Genomic DNA, 15,393 nt, shown 5'->3' with positions numbered 1-15,393 from the left:
GGGGGCCCTGTGCCCGCGGGTCAGCCCCGACGGAGGGGGCCGTGTGCCCGCGGCTCAGCCCCGACGGAGGGGGCCCTGTGCCCGCGGCTCAGCCCCGACGGAGGGGGCGCTGTGCCCGCGGCTCAGCCCCGACGGAGGGGGCCCTGTGCCCGCGGGTCAGCCCCGACGGAGGGGGCCCTGTGCCCGCGGCTCAGCCCCGACGGAGGGGGCCCTGTGCCCGCGGCTCAGCCCCGACGGAGGGGGCGCTGTGCCCGCGGCTCAGCCCCGACGGAGGGGGCGCTGTGCCCGCGGCTCAGCCCCGACGGAGGGGGCCCTGTGCCCGCGGCTCAGCCCCGACGGAGGGGCCCCTGTGCCCGCGGCTCAGCCCCGATGGAGGGGGCCCTGTGTCCGCGGCTCAGCCCCGATGGAGGGGGCTCTGTGCCCACAGCCTGCTCTTGGCGCCTCACGCCTGCACCCACCTCTCTTGCCCCTTCCTGCCCCGTCCAGGCCCTTCCTGCTGGCTGCTTCACGCCGGAAGAAGCCACCACTGACCCTCCCAGGAACAGTCTTCTCACGGTTGCTCTGCCTCAACTTAAAATCAGCTTGCAGTGTGTTCAGACATACTTGACTAACAAAATCTGCTTGGGAGATGAGTAGATATGAAAAGAACACTTCCTATCACGCTTTGCAAAATCAGTCTTTGTCACAATGATAAGGTTAAAAGTCCGCCCGGAGCTCTGCGGGGCGGCGAGCAGGGCTCTGCCCTGACCCCCGAGCCTCCCGCCCAGCCAGTGCCAGTGACTGAGGAGGAAGCCCCAAGAACTGTGACTTCACCGGAGGTCGCTGCAGCAAAGCGAGACCTTTGTGTCTGGGTTTCAGATCTTTAGAACACAGTCTAAGCCAGCTTACATAGCTTTCTAACAAACACCTTATCAGCCAGAAAGGAAAAACAATGTTCTGAACAGAAGCTAGTGACCCGAAAACTCTAAAACTGTAAACTTTCCTGTGGTGGCGTGTTTATCTACCCCTCCGGCACAACGGCGCTTCTGTTAACGGACACAAGGGGCATCTGTGGCATTCCGTCTGCCCAGCAACCTTGCCGTCTCGGGGAGCTCTGCGTGCCAGTGAGGCAGCTGAGTGCACAGTGCCAGGGCCACTCAGGCCAAGCGGACGCGCCCCTGGAGCTCCGGCGGGGCCCCTCAGAACCACGCGGCTCCTCGGGTTTCAGGACAGCACCGTCTCGCTGCTGCCAGAGGACACGTCACCTGCCGGCACAGGGGGTCCAGCACCACCAGGGCCCGAGGTCAGCGCCGGCCAGGACTTCTCAGTCACCCAACCGATGGGCCCCACACACAGCCACACTGGCCTTGGTGGGCACACCTCTGAATCCGGGAGTCCCGGCAGTTGGCCCAGGAGGCCGCGCCGGGCCCACGCTGCATCCCAAACAGGCAGCCCGCGAGGCCTGCGGGCCGGGGAGGCTGTCCTCCGAGAGCCTCGGCCTCCGTGTACTCAGCCCCACAGGTGCCTCTGGTGCGCGAGCCCCCACGCATCTCGTGTGCTAGAGCTGAGTGCGCGGACGCCCCGGGCGGAACCAGCGTCTGCTGACCAGCAGCAGCCGCTGCAGCCAGACACACGACACGGAGGCCACGGCCCCTCTCTCACGACCCTTATCTGCGCTGTGCCCAGATAAGGAAACGGGGTGTAGAAAGGTGACCGCCAAAGGCTCCCTGGGGTGTGAACTGCATCTGGGCCCAGAGCCCCCCCACCCCTGGCTGCCCTCACCAGGCCCAGCCTCAGGCCAGGGTGCTAGTTTCAGACAAGCAGGGTTAACCAGGCTACTTCAGCAGCCTCGCCTGGGGATGGCTGTTGTTTCCAGCAAGACCCTAGAGCATTCCACGAAACCACTTCACACAGAGCTCGGCACAAAACCACTTGTAAGTCACAGGCTGCCAGGGAACCCCCAATGGGGCAGAGTATGGGGAGCAACCACCCTGGTCTGCCGGGGCTGAGGGGTCCTGGGACCCAGGGCTGAGCTTGAAGCAGCCTGGGAAACCCTGAAGGACTTTTCCACAACAGCACTTTCACCTCAGTGGGGCTGGACCACGTTGACTCACGATGGTTAGCAACATCTTTCAAACTTTTGGACCATAACCCACAGCAATAAATACATTTTACATCAGGATCCAGCACGTACTCTGAGAAATACAGTGGAAATAAAAACTCACATCTGATAAAACTCTGCTACCCTCCACCCTATGTCGTTAAAAACTGCAGGTTAACAAAACACTGAAACCAGGGCCTGAACCCGAGTCTACTGCATTGCAGGCAGACTCTCTACCATCTGAGCCACCAGGGAAGCCCCAAGTACCTACCAGTGGGTGCAAAACATGGTTTGGGGGTAAAAAAACCTTCATTAAACTATGTCTGGAGGGTTCTGTTCTGGACAAGACAGTGTCACGTGGCCCAGACTCAACTTCCTGTCTGATTTACCAGGCAGAGTCTGAAACAACTGCAGAACCAGACAAATCTAGGAAATGACAGTATTCCAGACACTGCCATCAGGCAATGAGAGTGACCCTGCAGGACAGAACACAGGTGAAGGTGGGCCCAGACCTCTCCCACTGCAGGGAGGGGACCCCAGCCACCCATCCCTCCCGGGAGACTGCTGCCCAGAGAAGGAGCTTCTGAGACCGCTTTGGCTGAGTTGCTACAATCTCGGGAAGACTCCCAAGACTGGGAAAGAACCACATGAAATGATCAGAGGCGCCAACCCCGAGGTTCTCACATGGCCTGGACAGTTCCAGTCCCTTCTGCCAGAGTGGGACTCTTCTGTTCATGGGCTTTGGAGCATCCCTGGTCCAGGGGCCCTGCCGCGCGGCTACAGCAGGAGGGCATCTAGCTCTGCTCCTGCCTGAAGAGGCTTCAGGCGAAGCTCCAGAGACAGAAACAAACGTCGGAGATGAAGAAGACCCTGCGTGGATGGATGGATATAACGCTGCAAAAGAAGAGATTGGGGGACTTGAAGGCCCAACAACAGAAAATACCAAAATCATACAGAGAGAAAAAAATGTTAAAAAGAGCATTTAGTAAGTTCTGGGAAAACTTCAAGTAGCCATATGTATGTGCCACTGGAGTTCCCCAAAGAGGAGAGGTTTGAGAGACATAAACAGCATTTGAAAAATAATGGCCAATTTTTTTTTCCAAATTCAATGAAAACTGTAAGCTCACAGATCCAAGCAGCTCTGGGACCTCCGATAACAGAAGTGCCACCAATTAATTAAAGATCTGGTGTAAATCACGACTGAAGGATTTTCTGCCTCCCCCAGATTTTTGAAAGCAGTGCTTCTCCTCAGTTAGGACAAGCAGGAAGATTAACGTGGTCAATATTCTGTGTAAGCGCCTGCCATTCCAAGCCGGCTTGGAGTCCCCGCTGAGGTGGGAGGCTGGGAACGGAGCGCAGACTCAGGGGCAGACGTCCGGGCTATTAAATTGTTAATTCTGTAGAGGTTGGGGGAACATCCTTTTCCCTGAAATTAACATATTCACTTTCACTACCCCACCTTCAAACCTTTGACCTCAAGGAATCTGCCAGCGGCGGCGCTCATCGGCCCTCCAGGGAAGGTGGGGTGGGCGCAGGTGCGGACTGGAGGTCGGGGTGGGGGTGCCTCGCCGCCCCTTTACTGTCCCGCGCGGGCGCGTGCTCCGGTCAGGACCCCCGAAGCGGCGCCGCCCGGTACTCGCCCCGGTCCCCCGAGGGGGCTGCTCTGCTTTGGTTTTGCTTCTGTGGATTTTTTTTTTTTTTTTTTTTTTTTTTGCTTGTGACTTTGCGAAATATTGGTCCCCCAGAACGAAAGAACACTGCTTTCGGTTTAAATAGCTACTGGGAGCCCTCGAGGTTTTCCAACGTCATCACCGTGAAAACAGAAACTACAGAAGGACATCATCTCATCTAGCTCCCTGGACCCCAGTGCGGCTCGCTGGTGTCTCTCCTTTGGTGGGTAGTGGTCTTGAGAACACGTGCCCCGGAATAAAGTCTTCAAAAAGGACGCGGAGATCTGGGGCGCGGTCGGGGGACGGGGTGGAAAGAGGTTTGAAGCTGCTAAATGTCCGTCTGTACCTGACAGGCTGTACTCGCGTGACCTCCTCTCCGCGTTCGCACCGCCCGGTTACATAAACTTAACCCGCGATTGGGCGCGGGGTCCGGGTCCGGGGGCTGGGGAACTCCCCGCCTTCGTCCCGAAGACCCGCTGCCCCTCCGGGCTTTGATCTTCCTGAGAAAACCCGCTCGGCCCGGCGGAGAGGCCGGCGCGCCCCGCCCGCCCCGCGCGGCCCCGAGGCCGGTCCTGCCGCGCGCCCCGCCCCCGCCGCCGCCCCCGCCCAGCCCCGCGCGAGCGCCGCGGTGCCGCCGCCGGGATGTGACCTTCAGAGCCGCTCGCACAGGATGACCGGAGCCACAGCCCCTCGGCGTCCGCGCCTCGCCACGGCCCCCCGGGCGCTCTGACCGCGCGTGCCCGGCTCCCGGCCCCGGTCTCAGTGCCGGCCCTCGGCCCCGGCCCCGACCCGCCCCGCCCCGCCCCGCCATGCCGCACGGACCCGTCGCCGCCCTGGGCACCGCGCTGCTGCTGCTCCTGCTGGCCTCCGAGTCGGCGCACGGTGAGTACCGCGCGGGGCCGCGGGGCGCGCCGGGCCGGGAGACCCCCAGCACTCCGCCCCCCTGGAGGGCGAGGGGCGCCTCGGCACCCGCACCCCAACCCAGCCCGGTTCACCTCGGCCCCGCGCGCCCCTCCGCCCCGTGCGCCTCGGCCCCGCGCGCCCCGGCCCCGGCGCCGCCGCGCTGACGGAGAGTCTCCGCTCTCTCCCCGCTCCTCCCGCCCACGCCCGGGAAGCCGTGATGCTGCGGGCGCGCGAGGCGGCGCAGTTCCTGAGGCCCAGGCAGCGCCGCGCCTACCAGGTCTTCGAGGAGGCCAAGCAGGGCCACCTGGAGAGGGAGTGTGTGGAGGAGCTGTGCAGCCGGGAGGAGGCCCGCGAGGTGTTCGAGAACGACCCCGAGACGGTGAGCGCGGGGCGGCGAGGAGTGCACCCGGAGCCTTAGGGCCGCGAGCGGAGCGTCGGGGCAGGCGGGTCACCTCGACCCCCGCTCCCGCGGCACCACCCTTCAGGGGACACTGTCCGCGCGCACGGGCGGGAGCCTGGGGTCTGCGGCAAACCCTTCTGCGGGCACACCGACCCTTATACAGGGAGGCGGCGGCGGCGGCGGAAGGGCAGGGTGCGGTGTGCCGCCCCGGCCACCCGCAGGCCTCGTCCTTTCGAGCCCCTGTTCTCCCGGTGATGCCAGCTGCCCCTCAGCGCGGGAGAGGCGGCCGATGCCAGTGGGGGGGGGGGGGGTCCTGTGGACGCTCGCAGTCGCTTCCCGCGGCAGGCCTCGGAAGGCAGCCGCCTTTAAGGAAACTGCAGCTCTGACAGCTCAACCAGAAAGAGTAGGGTCCAGTTTAAAACGTAAACGAAATAAATGGTTGAAGAGCCGGAACAGTTTCCTGCCTCCCTGCCCCCTTGGCCAGATTAGAGGTGGGGGTGGGGCTGTCCACAGATCCCTATCTAGAGGCGGGAGCCTCAGCTTCAAAGACGGAGGGCTGGACATGCCGGAGGCAGCAGGTCCCACGCTGGGAGGACTGGGAGGACGGAGCAGGGCTGGCACATGCGGGAGGGCGGGCCGGGCAGCCGCAAGGTGCACCCTGGGAACCGCGGCGACTGCAGGAGCCTAAGGTGCTGGCTCAGGACGGCTCAGTTCAAAAAGTTTCTATTAAAAGTGTCGTGAAGACGGTGGGGCGACAGGCAGCCGACCACAGGGAGTGGCCCTGGGTGCTCTGTGCCATCTTAGGTGGGGCAGAGGCTGGGGTGTGTGCCCAGGAGCTCCCCGCTGGGAAGTAGGACTGGTAGAGGGGTGGGCTCACCCTGCCTCACTTCACACCCTGAGGTCAGGATGATTTCACAGCTGTTTTTGGTTCTACTGGAATATTTCTTTTAAAGAATAATTCTGGGGTGGAATAAGCGTCTCATGCAATGAACAAATGAGTGTGAAGGATGCAGGCTTTTACTGTAACCCACGTTTCTGACTGGCTGGCTTGACCCAGCCCGTGGTCCCCTCTCTGAAACAAGCCTGATGGCGATGACCGGCCCGTGCCCTTCCTTGGCCTTGGCACAGCCCGCGGCTGCCGTGGCTGAGCTGTGACTGGTGACTCTCCCGTGTCAGCAGTGGCATGCTTTAACCCGTGTGAGCTGCAGTCCTGCCCTGCCCCGTCTCTTCTGCCTGTCCTCCCATCTCTGATAAGTCCTGCTGGCCCTGGGAAGCTTGCTCCGCGGAGCGTTTCTGAAGGTCCCACGCGGGCTGTGTGCTGGCTGCTTGGGTCACTGCCTGACTGCGGGGTGTGTGATAAGTGTGTTCCTGCCAGTCCCAGGCCCAGCCTGGAACACTGGCTCATACAGAGCACAGGATGGGGCTTGCAGGTGACCAGACTTGAGGGCAATGAGACCGCTTCCCGCACCAGCCCTGCCCCACCTGGGCCCTGCTCCTGCAGGCAGGAGAGGCTTGGGCTGGACACACTGCACACTGGTCACCGTGCGCCCTTCCCAGAGCCCACCCCGCCCCACTGTAGCTGTTCTTAGGTTTGCTATAACCTTGTCTGTGCTCAGTCGCTCTGTCGTGTCTGACTCTGTGTGACCCCAAGGACTGTGGCCCACCAGGCTCCTCTGTCCACGGGGAGTCTCCAGGCAAGAATACTAGAGTGGGTGGCCATGCCCCCTCCAGAAGCTTGTCTGCAGTGGATGAAATGAGGGCAAGGACAGCAGTGCTCACAGCAGCGACTTTAACACAGGGACTTGGCACTCCCTCTGGCATCCTGCCCCCTCCCTTCCCAGGGGAGTTGCCTCCCACACCCGCCCCATCCACCCCATTGGAACGCGTGGACTCCTTTCACATCAAAGCCGCGTGTAATTTTCCAGAATCCTATCCTTCCTGACCCATCCCCGAATCGCAGTCACACCTTTCCCTTTATTAGCAGCTTCCCGGGCGGACGAGCTCTTTCTGCGTTCACTGAGGGGCACTGGCTTCTGGAGGAGCCAGTTCGGGTCGGGTGTTGGGGCTGGAGCTTAGGGGACTTCCTCATGTTCTGCTCTGGTTGACCAGATGCCCCTCCAGGCGTCCACACCATCCTATCCTTCACTTTGAGGAGGTCCTGGGTCCCAGGGGTGGGGAATACCCTGCAAACACAACTCACTGCTAATAAACCTTTGGAAAAGCAGCGCATCAAGTGAAGCGGTCCTGTGACCTCGCCCATGGCCCCCGGCTCCTGAGAGTCTGGGCTCTCCTGAGAAGCATCACTCCCTTGCCCTCAGATTCCTGGCTCTTTGTGATCGTGTGTGGGTGTGACCTCGACGAGGCCCTGGTCTTAGTTCAGGAAGTCGCAGGAGCCCGGTGCGTCCTGACGTGTGACGGGGAGGCCACGGCCTCTGGGCTGAGAGCGCTGCCAGCTCAAGGGGCCGGCACTGGGACAGCCCGTCCTCACCCGCCAGCCACGGCAGGACATCCTCCCTGCGGCTGCCCCATCACAGCCATACACGCCTGCGGGAGCATTTCCCACGGGCCCTTTGCTTCTGGCAGAGGGGCAGCCTGTCCCGTGTCTCCGGGGTTGCGGGCAGAAGATGGGGCGGCCGCCCTGTACCCGGGCCGGGTGGGGGCTCCAGCACCTGGAGCCAGCCCTCTGGGCCACGTGCCCACCCTGGAATCCCTGGAGGTGGTGCCCTCTGTGCTGGGCGTGTTCTGGGCGCTTCCTGCCCAGGCGGATTGTTCCACCCTGCACCGCCTTCCTCTCTGTGGATGAGCCCCTCCTCTGAGCAGGTAGCTTTGGGCACCTTCCTGATTCCAGTGGCTGTGGAGCCCTGGAGAGGAAGGAGCCTGGGGCCTTCCTGACCAGTCCAGCGCTTCCCAGGCTTCCCTCCAGGGACGGATAGTCTCCTCCACATTCTTTCAGCATCGGGAGTGTCCCACCCTGCCCTCCCCTGGAGCCCTGTGATTAGGCTCCCTTTTCTTATCTTGTTTTCCTCTCACATTGTTACTCTGTCTTCCCAGCACTGTCCTCCTCCTGGGGTCTTGTTCAGAGGACTTGGTGCTGGCCGCCCTGCTGGACTCCCCAAGTTCTCCTGAAAGCTCACCAGCCCAGCACAGTCACCTTCCTACTTAGGTCCTTCAAGGCAAGCGGGCGCTAGAGCCCATACCACTGCCCTTGGCTTCAGGAAAGGATTCTGGACGAAAGACTCACCCAGCCAGACCCGTGGCCCAGGCCCAGTTCTGCACCTCCCAGCACAGGGGCCCCCTGAGGCCTGCAGGTTGGAGGGGGTTCCAGGTCTTGGTCCTCCATCCCCTTGTTTGTTTGAGATGCAGACAGTCACACTCTCACGTCCGCAGCTCGGCGAGTGTCACGCCCCAAAGTCTCAGCATCTGGTGCAGCCGGAGCCTGACTTCTGATCTCACGTCCCTCTGTCTCTCTGTCTCTGTCTGGCAGTGTCTGTCTCTGTCTCGCTCCACCTGCCTCCACCCCTGACTCCCTCCCCCTCAGACGTGGGGGCTCTGTGGTGGGCAGGTTCCCTACCAGGAGGGTTTTCTGGGTGCAGTGGGTTTCAGAGCCCTGTGAGCTGCTGGGCTTCTCTGAGCTGTGCTGGCCATCCAAGGACACCTGCCTCCTCCGATCCCAGCATCTTAGGGACAGCTTGGGGGGGACACCCGAGGGAGGGGAAAACCCCTTCCCTCAAGTCTCCTCTTGTTGCAGTGGCCTAAGGAGTCTCAGGGGCACAGAAATGGGGTCCCAGCAGGAGGGGATGGGGGACCTTGTCACCCCCAGTGACCTCCAGGACAGCCGAGGCCCACCTGCCCCCCACGCCCCGCCCCACCGTGTCAGCAGCTCCCTAACACTGCCTCAGATGCTCAGACACACTCCTCTCTGCCCCCTGAGGGTCCATGGAGGATGGGACTAGGCCCCCACCGGTGCAGACTCAGCCCCAGCTCCTGTCTGTCCAGGAAGCCCCCTGTTCACTGTGGCCAGGCGTCCCCCAGGGCCTGGTCCCTCCCAGGCTTCCTCCATTGGAAGCCAACAGGAGCAGGTTCTCTGAGTTGCCCGTTGCATTTTCTCTGGAGTTGACTCCACATGACCCAGAGGCCTGCAGACCACTGGTTAGACGGGTGGCACGCAGGGCCCCCACGCGGGCCAGCCTCTCCCTGGATGGCCTTGGGGGAGGGACAGCTCTGTCTGGCCCCCCTTTGCTGCCCCTGAATCCTCATACACGCTAGTCCTGGGGGGTCAGCCCAGTGTGGAGATGGGCCCAGCGGCCTAATGACAGGGCAGGCCCCTAAATGATGTGTCATCCGTGACCATGGGCTCAGCGTCTGTGGAAAACCTAAAGATATTCTCAAGGGCACTGCAGGTCTGCCTATGGGACTTGGGAAGAAAATGACCTTTAAGAAGCTTATGCTCGAAGCCTGGTTTTTGAGATTCCGAGTGGCTGGGCTGGGACGTTCCAAACCCAGCGAGGCTGTCACTTTACTCCAGCTCTGCCGGTGCGTGTGGGATGTCCTCGCGCTGTGTCCGCTGAGCTCAGAGGTCGGAGCTGTTTCTGGGCTGCAGACTTCGCTGTGGTTTGAGAGTTAGTATAGATGTTGGGGTTCCTGGCCCTGTGGTGGTGATGTCCGTCCAGTGATTTCACTGCAGTCCACGTGTGTACGCTTGTAAATTGTGACCCTGGGAGAGTGCAAGTTATTATGTTTTAAAGTAATTTTTAAGGAGGAGTTGGGTATGGGATGACCCCCAAGCCCTCGCGCACTCCTGACCACAGGTCTCATCCCTGCCCGGCGTCTGCTGGCTCCTGCCCTGCCCTTCTGCTGCATGGGCTCCTGGCAGACGCCCCCTGCTCGCCAGGGGCTGGTGGGCGTGTCTCTGTTGGCAGCGGGTGGGCAGCGTCGTCCCTCCCCTGGTCACATGCTCTCCAAGCTCCCCAAGGCGGCCACCACATGTGGGCAGGGACGGGTCAGAGGGAGCAGGAGCATCGCTCAGAGTTGGAGGAAGATGCGTCGTTCCCTGTCACTTTGTAACACGTCAGCAGGAGCTTACTCTTCTGGGACCCCAGGAGGCTCCACGCCTGCTTTTTTCATCTCCTGCCAGCATATTCACAGCTGCCAGGAAGAGCACCTGGACATCAGGCATGTCACTTCTGTGCCACCAGAGGGTGTGGTGAGGCCTGGCACCCGGGGAGGCTTAGGACCCAGCAAGGCCTGGACCCTGGGGAGGCTTAGGACCCAGCAAGGCCTGGCCCCTGGTGAGACTTAGGACCTGGGGAGGCTTAGGACCCAGCGAGGCCTGGCCCCTGGGGAGGCTTAGGACCCAATGAGGCCTGGCCCCTGGGGAGGCTTAGGACCCAATGAGGCCTGGCCCCTGGGGAGACTTAGGACCCAGCGAGGCCTGGCCCCTGGGGAGGCTTAGGACGCGGGCCCTGGCGAGGCTTAGGACGCGGTGCAGCCTAGTTGTTTCCGGTTGTTTCCTGTCCTGCCAGTGAGCACCCCAGCCACTCCGGTGAGCATCATAGCTGCATTTGGCCTTGAGAACAAAGGTGTCTCCAAGCAAGGCTGTGGATGGTCAGCCAGTGCCGTGAAGGGGAGCGCCCGCAGCCCTGAGAGGCCTCTGCCAGGAAAGCACACGAGAAGGAAAGAAAGGCCTTCGTGTTGCCCATTTCCCAGAACATTCTCACTGACTTATGAAATTTTCACTTTGCAGGCCATGACACATCTATTTGCACTCATTTTTCAAATTCAGTTAGTCTGGTACTTTGGCCTCATTAGAGTGGTTTAAGTAAGACTGTGTTTCTCTCTCATGTAGAAGGTGGAAGGCAGGCTGCCCAGGGCTGCTCCACGTGGGGCCCAGGGCCTTACGTGACCTGTTTGCGCTCCGCTGCACTGGTGCGTGGCCTTTGTCTTCCAGGCCTCCTCGCACAGCGGGCAAGATGCTGGAGAACCAGCCATCACATGTGCATTCCAGCAAGGAGGCCAGAGAACCAAAGCACCCCATCTCTACTCTGTTTTGCTCCCTGTGTGTATCCCATTGGCCAGGACTTGGTCGCACGGCCACGCCTAGTTGCAGGGGTGGCTGGGAAGTGTAGTCCTGCAGCTGGCTGCTCTGTTGCTCTAACTGAATCCAGGTTCTGTTACTGGGGATGAAGGGAGAATTGGATGCTGGACAGCAGCTACAAATCTCTGCCGTGGGGGAGCAGTATTTGGAAACAAACCTGTTTTATGAGGTCCATTTCCGAGAGTATTTTCGTGCCTGGCAGAAGACACTGTACTGAGCCCGCCAGGAGGTTTGCACAACACGCCTCACACGCGGGCCTTTCAGCTGCACACTCACAGCCTGTGCTGGAGGGACCAGCCCCTCCGGTCCCTGGCTCATGCCCCACCCTGGGCCTCGGGTCTCCCATCCGCCGGAGCCTGTCAGCTGCCTCAGGGCCCCGCTGACACCCGGGCCTGCCAGCAGCTGGGGTGCTGCAGGTGCCCGGGGCAGTGGGGACTCTGGGGCCGGGGGGGTGAGGAGGCTGTACGATGGGATGTGCCGGGGGCAGGGGCGGACTGCAGGAAAACTAGTGAGGGGCGCTGGGATCTCCACACCCCGAGGGTCACGGCCACCTGCCCCAGCCCTGAGCATAGCATCCAGGGCAGCTTATCCTGACACTGATGTGATCGGACCCGGAGGACTGGGCTTCCCGACCCCTGTCATGCGGGGGCAGGCTGGGTGGGAGGGGATGGCTGTGGGGATGGAGGCAGCCCCGGGAGCCACACACACACACACACACAAACACACACACGCGCACACACACACACGCGCGCGCACGTGCGGAGCTGCTGTGGGCCCCGGCTCACCCACGCCTCTGGCTAGTGACATCAGGGCTTTGTTCCAGGACCTCCCTGCAGCCTGTGCATCAGTGTCTGAGGACAGAGGGGACGCAGCGCCCTCGCGGGGTGCCTAGGGGCCCACCTGGGGTCCTCCGGGAGAGCAGGGCCTAGGGCATCCAGGAGGCCTGTGGCCTCAGAAGCAGTGTCCGCGTTTCCTTCGGTCTCATAGAGTCTCCCGCACCTCGTTGGGAGAATCTCAGGAGAGGAACTGGGGAAGGAAGGGAAGAAGGCTTTGTCTGAACCGCCAGGAAGACGTGTGGAGCCCCACAGGGTCCGTGGGCACCGAGGGAGCTGGGGTGCCCGCCTGCAGGAGGGGCTGCGCTGAGCTTCACGCTCTCGGGGGCCAGCTCCTGAGCAGTGGTGGCCTCCTGGTGAGACCGGGGTGTGAGCGCTGGCTGGGCCTTGGCGGGCCCTACCCACCAGCTCCTGGGGAGAACGCCTGCGTCTGCCCTGTCGATAAGCAAACTGTCGTGACACCCGGGTCCCAGCCTGCTTTGACAGAGAGTAGAGATCTTTGGAGCTAAAATTGCGGACAGCTACAGGTTAAAGGAAGCAATAAATTCTCAGTTCACTGTTTGGGGAACAATCGCATTTGTTGCAGTGTGATGTGAGACTCCTGTCATGTTGTGTAGCCCAGGTAAAGGTCCCGGACACTCCAGACAAAAGCATTCAGGCATCACCGACACGGTGTGTCTGGAGGGCAGCGTCTGCAGAGGTCAGTGGAGCTGGGGCTGGGTGTCCCGGCTCGTCTGCGCTCAGGGCGGGGAGTGTGCGTGGCCGGTGGAAGGTGGGGCTGCGTGGAGGCGGGAGTCCCAGCCTCACCTGGGCCCCGCAGGGACGTGGCTGCCTCCGAGGAGCTCAGGGTGAACAGCTCTCCTTTCCCCTTAGGGGGACGGATCATGAGGAGCAGAGGGAGAGGAGGAGGCTCGGATGTGCTGTGCCGTGGCAGAGGACGTGGCCAGAGCCCACGGCAGCCTCACTGCAAACCCAGGCGGGCCCCGCTGCCTTGGGTCAGCTCCTGGAAGGACCTTTGGCCACATTTACTCCTCCAGTTCAGTCAGTCAGTTCAGTCGCTCAGTCGTGTCCAACTCTTTGCGCCCCCATGAATCGCAGCACGCCAGGCCTCCCTGTCTATCACAAACTCCCAGAGTTTACTCAAACTCATGCCCATCGAGTCGGTGATGCCATCCAGCCATCTCATCCTCTGTCGTCCCCTTCTCATCCTGCCCCCAATCCCTCCCAGCATCAGGGTCTTCTCCAATGAGTCAACTCTTCGCATGAGGTGGCCAAATTACTGGAGTTTCAGCTTCAGCATCAGTCCTTCCAATGAACACTCTGGACTGATCTCCTTTAGGATGGACTGGTGGGATCTCCTTGCAGTCCAAGGGACTCTCAAGAGTCTTCTCCAACACCACAGTTCAAAAGCATCAATTTTTCAACACTCAGCTTTCTTCACAGTCCAACTCTCACATTCATACATGACCACTGAAAAAACCATAGCCTTGACCAGACGGACCTTTGCTGGCAAAGTAATGTCTCTGCTTTTTAATATGCTATCTAGGTTGGTCATAACTTTTCCTTCCAAGGAGTAAGCGTCTTTTAATTTCATGGCTGCAGTCACCATCTGCAGTGATTTTGGAGCCCAAAAAAATAAAGTCTGACACTGTTTCCACTGTCTCCCCATCTATTTCACATGAGGTGATGGGACTAGATGCCATGATCTTAGTTTTCTGAATGTGAAGCTTTAAACCAACTTTTTCACTCTCCTCTTTCACCTTCATCAAGAGGCTTTTTAGTTCCTCTTCACTTTTTGCCATAAGGGTGGTGTCATCTGCATATCTGAGGTTATTGATTTTTCTCCCAGCAATCTTGATTCCAGCTTGTGCTTCTTCCAGACCAGTGTTTCTCATGATGTACTCTGCATATAAGTTAAATAAGCAGGGTGACAATATACAGCCTTGACGTACTCCTTTTCCTATTTGGAACCAGTCTGTTGTTCCATGTCCAGTTCTAACTGTTGCTTCCTGACCTGCATACAGGTTTCTCAAGAGGCAGAGAGGGCTTTTTCACAGCCGCAGGGTCAGTATTAAAATGTGTCGCGTTACCATCAGCTCGTCGTGATTTGGGGAAGTGGAGAACATCTGTCTGCAAAGCTGCAGCCACGCGGCCGCCTATGAGAGGAAGGCAGCCGCCCCACAGCCTCCCTCCTGCCCGGCCCTGGTCTGACCCCTGGCTTCCTCACCCTGAGCAGGCCCTGCCTGCCCCCACCCTGACTTCTCTTTCAGAACCAAACCCCTCCACCCATGACAAAGTCCAGTGCCCTCTGCTGTCCCGCTAACCCCAGAAAGATGCCACGACCCACAGATCCCGGGGGACCCGAAAGCGCTCGTCACAGGGGCCCAAACCTGCCTGCCTGTCTGTTCCTGGAGCCAACTGGTGCAGGACTGAAACTGGGCAGGGAAAACGCAGCCCGGCTTGTTGGAGCGGAGAGGGCGTTTTACAAGAAGCACCCCTGCCAGAATGTTATTTCTAAAAGCATGAACTGACTGCATCTACAGGGCGCCCCCACCCCGCCCCCAGGCCCGGGGGCCCAGCCCAGTGAGTGGAGGTGACAGTCACCTCCGCAGCGGCCTGGAGTCTCAGCTCACTCATCTGTGACAATGGGCTGATGAGAGCGACCTTCCTGGGAGGGTGGTCATGAGGATTAGACACCAGCAAGCTGGTGACATCGGGTCACTTGGTTTCCTTGGGGAGGGGATTTAGGACCAAACGGCTCCGCCATCAACCCTGAGGGGCGTCAGAGGCAGGGGCGGGCTGCTGTGACCCCACCCCGTGGCAGCTGGAGACAGTCTCCCAGACTCACTGCCCAGCTCCGACCTGGTGAAAGGACGTGCCCTTCACACCCTCTGTCCTCTTCTGGCCTGGTTTACAAACACAGTAGCTCCTGGGAGTCCTCCCGCCGGGTCTGAGGCTGGGTTCTTTTGGGCGTTTCTCATCCTGAAAGACACTTTACCCACGTGGCATAGCTGCTGTCAGTGGCATTATGCTGCTTATGGCCGGCGGGGTCTCGGCATGCAAGCAGGCATGCAAGCACCCTGCAGAAGCCCCGGGGCTACTTGGGCCTCCCCGCCCCTCCCCTCCCCTGCCCCCCTCCCTTCCCCCTCCCCTCCCCTCCCCCCGCCCCCCCCCCCGCCCCTCCCTGCCATCTTAGAGGCAGAAAGCAGCTTTCTGGACCGTCCTCGCCCTCGCCCTCTGCAAGCACCTGCCTCCCAAGGGGAGGGTGAGGTTCCTAGCCCAGCGGCCGTGGGGGTGCCCAGACACCAGGCACTCTGCCAGTTAACCGCTGCCTTTCTTTTTCTCTTTCCACAGGAGTACTTTTATCCAAGGTACTTAGGTAAGTTGAAATCACGGCCTCCTTTAGTTGGGGA

At 60.7% G+C, this 15,393-nt stretch overlaps 1 protein-coding gene across 1 annotated transcript in view; it reads left to right on the top strand.

The window, feature by feature from the left end:
• The first annotated feature begins 4,357 nt into the window (after positions 1 to 4,357).
• Positions 4,358 to 15,393, top strand: part of GAS6 (growth arrest specific 6) — a 29,811-nt gene continuing 18,775 nt past the window's right edge. Inside the window, exons 1-3 of the mRNA XM_043891754.1 lie at positions 4,358 to 4,632; positions 4,866 to 5,032; positions 15,335 to 15,359. Coding sequence (XP_043747689.1) covers positions 4,560 to 4,632; positions 4,866 to 5,032; positions 15,335 to 15,359 — 265 coding nt within the window. The 5' untranslated portion in view covers positions 4,358 to 4,559. The remainder of the gene's footprint in view (positions 4,633 to 4,865; positions 5,033 to 15,334; positions 15,360 to 15,393) is intronic.

This window comes from Cervus elaphus, chromosome 30 (genome assembly GCF_910594005.1).
Source record: "Cervus elaphus chromosome 30, mCerEla1.1, whole genome shotgun sequence".
In the NCBI taxonomy this organism is placed as follows: domain Eukaryota; kingdom Metazoa; phylum Chordata; class Mammalia; order Artiodactyla; family Cervidae; genus Cervus; species Cervus elaphus.
The sequence above is the reverse complement of the archived record's forward strand: the minus strand, read 5'-3'. Positions and strand labels throughout refer to the sequence as shown.